This window comes from Falco punctatus, assembly GCF_963210335.1.
Source record: "Falco punctatus genome assembly, chromosome: 1".
Lineage (NCBI taxonomy): Eukaryota > Metazoa > Chordata > Aves > Falconiformes > Falconidae > Falco > Falco punctatus.
Genome location: NC_137580.1, coordinates 32,064,275 through 32,071,963, shown reverse-complemented (window position 1 = coordinate 32,071,963; position 7,689 = coordinate 32,064,275). Strand labels below are relative to the sequence as shown.

Here is a 7,689-nt window from a genome sequence, read left to right as displayed (position 1 = left end):
CAAGTACCTTGGGCTTCTCAGGGTAGGCTTTTTTCAGGGACAGTATCCCAGCTGGTATAAACCAGCACAAACACCACTGAAGCCAGCAGCATTACTGTGTTTAAACCAGCTAAAATTCTGGCCCTAATTCTTATTTCAAAATGCCTTATAATTCAACCAAAGCTTTAAAATTCTCTTCTTGGAGCACTGACTGCTGGCTCAGAAATTTCCTTGCAGAAGTGGGAAACTCAATTGCAGTCCACTACTTTCAGACTCAAGGAGTAAACCATGAATGATGCTCCCTTCTTCCTTCCATTTATCATGTCCCCTTTAAAAAATGGTTTGTGATGCTAAGAAATAGTTTTTTCTAATACTACTAAAACTGGATGCTTGCTTCCTGCATTTTACAAACTTAAACCACCCTTAACCAAGCAAACTGAAACTAACATTTGTCTAGTTTGAGCTGAACATTTTTTTGCATAAAAAATGTGATTAGAAAACATTTTACTTTTAAAAAAATGCTTCAAAACCAAGCAATTTCATAGTATTACCGTGCCACAAGTATGGATTTCCCCAGCTCAGGGACTGCCAGTGAATGAACTTGGGAGAAGCCGCAAAGGAGGTAGCGTCAGGTTTGGGGTAACAGGCACCCCTGGCTCTCGGCCTTAGGGTTCAGCTTCCACTGAACACCGCGTGGTTCCCACAAGCACAGCAATTTGAACAACTCAGAAATACCTTGAAGAAAAGAAATATGGGTTGGCCTATTTCACAGATTAGGAACTGAAGCCCAGGGCTAAAGTGACATGTTCAATATCCCAATATCCCAAGCAGAAGTTAATTGTATTTCCAGTCCCTGGCTAATGATCCAAATAGTTGACACTCCTCTGGCTCTACTCTCCTTCATACAGAAAGAAAAAAAATCAGCTCTGAGATAACCGAGTATCTTGGATCTGATGTAGTAGTATACGATACCGCTAAGATTAACACACACAATTTTACCATTCCAGAAGCTGACAGTCCCATTCCTTACCCAGCTGGCAGGAGACATGAACTGGGGAAAAGGATTTTCTTCGCCATTTTCTTGCATTGGGAATTGTTTCTGAGTAATCTGAGTAATAAGAGCTGCTCCTTTCTCTCCACAGAAATCACAGCCTGTTAAATTGCTCTTGCGATGGCTGAATCCACGTTTCAGCTGCAGTTGTGGGAAGCGCTGCAGGCAGGGCAATGCCCCCGAGGGGAGAGCACTTGCAGCTCACGGGATGATGAAACACACGTGAACTCCCCGTGCTCCAGCCAGCTCTGGGAAACAATTTCCCTGCACCTCACTCAGATGTTGCACTGCCTCAGTACTGCTGACTCCTCTCTTTGGAAAGAAATCACTGCTGCCTCCAAAAATGAAGAAAAAAATGGTTTCAGTGGAGCGGATAACTTGGCAAGTAAAGCAGCAGACACTAACTAGCCCTAAAACTTCCCAGGAAAGCGTTGCTGAAATGTACCTCTGCATCGCCAGTTCAAACCCAGGTTTTAAAACCACAGAAACTTTGGTATATGTCCAGCTGAAACTGTTCATGTTGTTCAAGCACCACTTTCAATTTTGACTAATGAAGAAATAAAAATGCAAACTAGCTCCACGACAACCAGCATGTAAGAAAGCAAACTGCCCGACTGTGCCTTAAAAAAGCTCCTTTCTCTCCCCTCACTGCATGTTGAAGGTCACTCATTTTACATAAGCACATGAAGTCATCCAAAGGAAGATTAATTTAAAAGCTCGATAACTTTTTTTCCTTTTTTTTTTTTTTTTGAATGTCGGTGAGAACTGACGGCCAGACTAACGAACTAACCAAGAAAGGACAAAGTGTTCATCCTGCTCAAAACAAAAATGCCCAAAACTGTTTTCCCCCTCCCTCCCCGCCTGCCCCCCCTCCCACGGTTCTCCGGTGACGCCTCCCCTGAGCCCTTGTTACCTAACTTTTACACAAACACTCAGTTCCCGTAGCATCACTTTCAAACAGCTCTGGCTTTCTGTCCGATCACATCTTGGTTTAGAGGAGCCGAGGCAAAGCGCTTACTACTGAGGGGTTCTGCAGCAGCTCCGCAAGGTAATCAAGTTGTTGGATTTTTACTTTTCCCTTCTACTGCCCAACAGCAATTAAGTAGATGGACCAGCAAAAGCCTCCTGGCAAACTGTCTTGCTGGAATTTGTAGTAGGAGAAAAGTCTCACTACAAACTTTAAAATAGATTTAGTAACACTTTGGCTGGCTTACTTCCTGCAGGGAAACAGAAACAGCTTTTAAAATCCAGATCTAGTGCAAAATACAAAATCACTAGTATTTCTGTTAGTCACGGGTGTCAGCTGTGTGTTTAAACATGCGTATACATCCTGATTTAGTTTCAGTTCATCACAGTAGACAGATCTAGAAAGCAGCAGTCTGCCAGGACGGTGGTCCAGCTGTTCTGCTCAGCCCCGCCACGGGCTGTGTGCCTCTCCAGCCATACAGCTGCAAAACGCCCTTAATTCTTTGTGGCTTCTTGTATCTTCTGCAGGCTCCGAATTGCCAGGATGCTTCTGCTCCTTTCTCTGGTCACCGGGCTTGCCCTGTCTGCCTCTGGTGTCATGACAGACAAAGAAACTGACCCAAGCCAGGAGTCGTTTCATGACATACAGAAAAAAGTGAATGACCTCTGGCAGAATTTGCTTTACCCGGTAATGCCTGGTAACGAGACGGATGCGATGATTTATGCCACTTGTGAAATGAAGCCCAGCTCCAAAATAGATGCTGACAAGCCACAAGTGTCTGGACAAGTCTTATTCAGACAGTATTACTCATATGGAAGATTAGAAGCCATTTTTTACTTGGATGGGTTCCCGCTGGATAACAATCAGTCTGGTAGAGCTATACACATCCATGAGCTTGGGGATCTCAGCAAGGGCTGTGATTCTACGGGAGGACACTACAACCCTTTCAGAGTGAATCACCCCCGTCACCCAGGGGATTTCGGCAACTTTTTTCCTAAAGAAGGCAAAATCAGAAAATACAAAACAAATCTTTTCGCCACTATGTTTGGTCCATATTCCATCACGGGCAGATCCGTTGTGATCCACGAGCAGGAAGATGACATGGGCAAGGGCAACAATAAGGCCAGTTTGGAAAATGGAAATGCTGGGAAACGTCTGGCTTGCTGCGTGATTGGGATATGCAACAAGAACTTGTGGGAAGAGAAATTGTCTGAGGTTACAGACAAGAAGAAGAGAGGGCTCAACAAACGAACATAGAACCAGGCTTAAGTGAAGACCAGGAAACCGGCTGCAGCCTGGGCAGCACGCAGTACCTTAGGCTGTGCCAGTGGCCACTAAGATATATGGCTAAAGGATTTCCATTCCCATTCGCTTGCTCCTGTAAGACCTGTGTATCACTTAGTAGAGCCTCCTTTCTGTAAGCCCGTCAATAAAAACAGCATCAACTCAACATTGTGATGTATTTTCCTGAAGAGAAAAGATTCCCTTTCATGCAGTTTGGGAGTCGAATGCATGTAGAGTAAGAGTGCTAACGGATACGGTTGATAGCGTGTAAAGAGTCTGTGCACTGTAAGGGGCACTTAAAGGATCATTAAGTTAGATGCCCAAGGAAAAAAAGTTAAGGTGAGTAAGAAATCGCCTCTCATTAGATGCTATCCTGTATTCAGCTGCAAATCTGAAAGGCAAGAAGATCTCTATCCTTTCAACAGTGTTGGGTGTTGCGTTGCAAGACCTGGATAATAGATGTCCCCTAAAAACAAGGAAAAGCACAGACATTCCCGTTTTAAACTTTAGATCCATTATGTTATTCTACTTGTGTGTTCAGGTTTTATTCTCAAACATGTACAAGCTTCTTAACTATTTCAAATTGTCCACATAGCTATAGCTAAGTCACAATGTTTACATCTGAAAGCAGACTCAAAAGAAATATTCATTTGCCATCACTCCCCAGCAAAAAATCCTTAAAGTCTCTAGTTTGTGCCTGTAAGTCACTAAGTTGTACACAAAAGTTTTAATACTGCTTAGACAATGATGATAAAGTTAGCAGATCAGAGATAAATATTATTTTCAAAGCCAAAAGAACCTGAGTGTGTTTCTTCATACAAAACCGTAGGAAGTAAATCAGTCAATTTAGACTGGGAGAAGTGACAGTGAAAAGATTTAAGTCTGAAAATTATCAGACTTAAAACTCTCTCTCAATAAAGCTTTATTTTTTAAATTTAGCATAACTCACTGAAAATACTAAAACATTACCTCATGGCTATCATTCATCTGATACCGAGAAAAGGAAACAAGCGGGCAGAACAAGCATATCAGGAAATGTTTTTATTAAAGATGACAAAATGTATTAATACAGTTTAACCATGTTGTGCAGTTAATCCAGGCAGCAACAAAAGAGAAGTTTGCAAATAAATTAAACTGCATAATTTAGAAAGTAAAACTACAAAACAGAAGTTGGTAAACAAAATCCTATCTTTTAGAAACGTAGCAGACTTTCAACTTAATCTTAGTTAAGATTTTGAAATACATTCCTGAGCTCATAGGGATTAAAGAAATTCCACTGTCTTTATTATACAAATTCCCATATGCTTAAAAATAGCCTCACTTAGAAAAAAAGCAACATTCTAAAAGATGCTTCTTAATCTGTCATTTTCACACACTTATTTTACAAATTCAGTGTGTTGTTTTTCAAATAACCACAACATCATATTTTCAAATAAAATCCTTCTCACTGATAATGCAACAATTCACTTTTATGCGAGACAAACTCCTTAAAATCAGTTTGCGAAATGCATCTTCTCTGTACCCCTGCTACAACTATCCCTTCCCAGTTTGCTCCCCCAAAGCCCAACACCGAAAAGGCTTATATGTCTGGATGTCACTTCTGCATTTCTAAAGTCCTAAAGGGAACATGAGTCTAAAAAACACAAAGAAAACCAACACCAACACCCGCACACACCCCCAGGAAAAAAAACAACCCTGAAGTAGTGTTCATTCCACAACAAAATGCTAATTAATTTATGGGGGGTGGGGAATCATCGTTCTAACAGCACAATATCAATTAAAGCAATATCCAAGGAAGACACTGACAAGAATACTCAATTAGTTATCACATAGTGCAGCAAAGATGTTTTTACAAGTCTCCTGGCTTTGAAGTCCTCTGTTGCTGGGAGAAGGCTCAAAACACAGCTAGAATATACATTTACTAGCACAGAAAGGAGTGGGACAGTACTGCAGCAGGGATATAGCACTAAAAATGAGGTTTCCAGAGATTGAGATATCTTACTGGAATTTAATGATTGCAAAGATATAAAAATGGCATCTAAGAGGGAAAATGGTGTCAGAATAATTACCAAGATATCCTAATTGTTGGGTCACTATGTTCTCACAGATAAAACACGCTAAAAAGAATCAATGAATGAGGCATTAAAAAGCTGTTGGTCCAGCACTGCTTCTACCTGCTCAATTTTGCACCAAGCTCTTCATTAATTTACAGTGTTAAGTGGCTGTTAAGAGACGGGGAGCAAAATGCTAACTCACACAGCTGTGGGTCAGGAAAGGCAGAGGACAGGGAAACAGTGTAACGCCCTCAACATTTCTGAGCTCAGCTGCCTGAAATCTTGACCTTCTTCCTCGCTTGCCTCAGTTCTGACTGCATTGATATTTAGCTCTGTGCAGGATTAGTCTGTGAGAGACTGAAAAGAACAAGTCTTGAATAAAATGCTACTTCATGTGACATTCAAGCACTAAAGGAAAAAGTCCTGCTACATTCTCCTGGAGATTTCTGTTTCTGCAGCTACTTCTCTTTGGACTTGTCAGTGCTGTCACTAAATGAGTCAATAACGCAGTCGGTTGCAATTAACAGGAACAGCATAACAATCTTTCAGATCCTTAAACTCTTCTTGTGTTTTCAGGTGATGAGGAGCTTAAACTGTGATCAGGATAATGAAAGAAAAACTTTTTTACTGCTTTATGTTCCTAATATGCTTAAATATACAGATGTTTTTTGTTCCTTAGGGCTGCTCCTTAATATCAGTGAAATGCTGCAATGCCAAATTACCTTTAAAGAGAAAGGAAACGTATTTGAGGAACACTGCCAGAATGGCTTTATTGCCTGCAGAGAGCCACTGAAAGGGTTACATGGATGCACCTGCTAGGGAAAACACACGAGAACAGAGACAAGCTACATTTTTCACCTTCCCACTATCATTCCTTATATGTAATAATTTACATACAGTCTTTCTTCTGCTGAATACAAACTGTTCATGGACCCTGACACCTTGATTATGGCAGCACCTGCTAGCTCATCTTCCATATACAGACGAGTTTGTCAGTATTGCTAATATAAACTCTGTTTATTCACTAGCTGACAAGTGGGCTGTAAAAATTTGCAGCTGGCAGTTATTTGTCAAAGAAGTACTCAATCTGGGAGGGATTTTCCTTTTTATTAGTGGTATTTTATTAAATTTGATTTAATTCTCTCTGATTGGTTTCAAGTTCTAGGAGTGAGAAATGAACATTTACAGACAATTAGGTCCCAAGCCAGCAGAAAAATTGCCTTGACGGCTGCTGGCCCATAGAAGCTCCACAGCTGCAGAGACTATTCCTTATGCTACAAACAGGAGAGGAAGGACATGCCTCCCCTTCTCCTACAGCTGCTAACTTCAACATTAAGTATTCCCTTGTCGCTGCCTTCCCAGGAGCAGAGTGGCACAGCTCCAGCATCAGCAGCAAGCTAGGGAATGAGACAGCAGCCTCCCTTTTCCCCAGTTATCCGAATGTTTTCCTATGACTAAACATCAACAAGGGAAGAAGTTTAAGAAAGCAGCAACGATGCAAGTAAACCTACCACACCATAGACCGGTGAAACGAGGAGGAAAGGAAGAGTTATCCTTAATTCCAAAACACAAGAAAATAAAAAAGACACAGATTCCTTTAAAAAGGAGGGCACAGATGGAGCAGGCTGAAATCTACCACCGGTTACTCAGCCTGAGGGCTGTTCCAGCTCCTGTAAGTTGAGGAATGCAATTCTAGTAACCGAGAGTGCCAAGTAGGTGGACCAGATGTCACTGGTTCTCTTCTTACTGCTCCCCTTGCTTTGGAACAGCATTGCTGTTTCTCAGAGTAAGACTTCTGGCTTCATTAAATTGGGTTCTCGGTATCTTGTGAAATAATCGCCTGCATTTTCATGAGATGAGCTGGAAGAGGGAAGGAAAAATTTTGTACAGTTCAGAAGATATAAAGGTTTGTAACGAGAAATGATATAGATGCAGCAATGGTTTTCAGAAACTTCTTATAAGGGAACTGATTTTATTCTAAGTATGTGATTTCCCATCACTATATGGAAAGAGAAACAGAACGCAGTCTGAGAAACAAGCAAAAGCTTGCAGCCTTAAGATGCTTCTCAGTTTATCACTCCAAATTTTTCATCCTTGGAAGATTAAAACCATTAAAATACAGTCCAGCACTAGGACCATACATGTTACAGAAGGCTAGTGATAATATGATAAATCATTATCATTGGTCTCTTTGCTACACTACTGCAATCAATCTATGTAAAACCCAAAAATCATTACAAAAAGCCCTAACATGATTAAACCTCATCACTAATTCTTTCCCTTAGGTAATTTTGGTACACTGTAGCCAAAACTAACAGAAAAACACCTTTGACAAACACTACCAGTTCAATGTA

General features: G+C 41.0%; 3 protein-coding genes across 8 annotated transcripts in view; 1 reads left to right on the top strand and 2 right to left on the bottom strand.

The window, feature by feature from the left end:
• Nucleotides 1-1,824, bottom strand: part of LOC308056405 (uncharacterized protein) — a 39,486-nt gene extending 37,662 nt beyond the window's left edge. The window contains exon 1 of one of the 2 annotated variants that reach the window (XR_013924819.1): nt 531-1,824. Coding sequence is in view for 1 of the 2 variants with exons in the window: in XM_080371762.1 (XP_080227888.1) it covers nt 979-1,066 (88 nt within the window). In the remaining variant the exon portion in view is untranslated. The remainder of the gene's footprint in view (nt 1-530) is intronic. The other variant, XM_080371762.1, reaches the window with a different exon arrangement.
• A 99-nt stretch (nt 1,825-1,923) lies between these two features.
• Nucleotides 1,924-3,447, top strand: SOD3 (superoxide dismutase 3). The gene is made up of 2 exons (XM_080371695.1): nt 1,924-2,078; nt 2,525-3,447. Exon 2 carries the CDS (start codon nt 2,541-2,543, stop codon nt 3,252-3,254), a length of 714 nt encoding a protein of 237 aa, XP_080227821.1. The 5' UTR covers nt 1,924-2,078; nt 2,525-2,540; the 3' UTR covers nt 3,255-3,447.
• Nucleotides 3,448-4,307: 860 nt separating this feature from the next.
• CCDC149 (coiled-coil domain containing 149) overlaps nt 4,308-7,689 on the bottom strand; it is a 68,398-nt gene continuing 65,016 nt past the window's right edge. For all 5 annotated transcript variants that reach the window (XM_080371533.1, XM_080371532.1, XM_080371536.1 and 2 more), the window contains one exon: nt 4,308-7,195. The gene's annotated coding sequence lies outside the window, so the exon portion shown is untranslated. The remainder of the gene's footprint in view (nt 7,196-7,689) is intronic.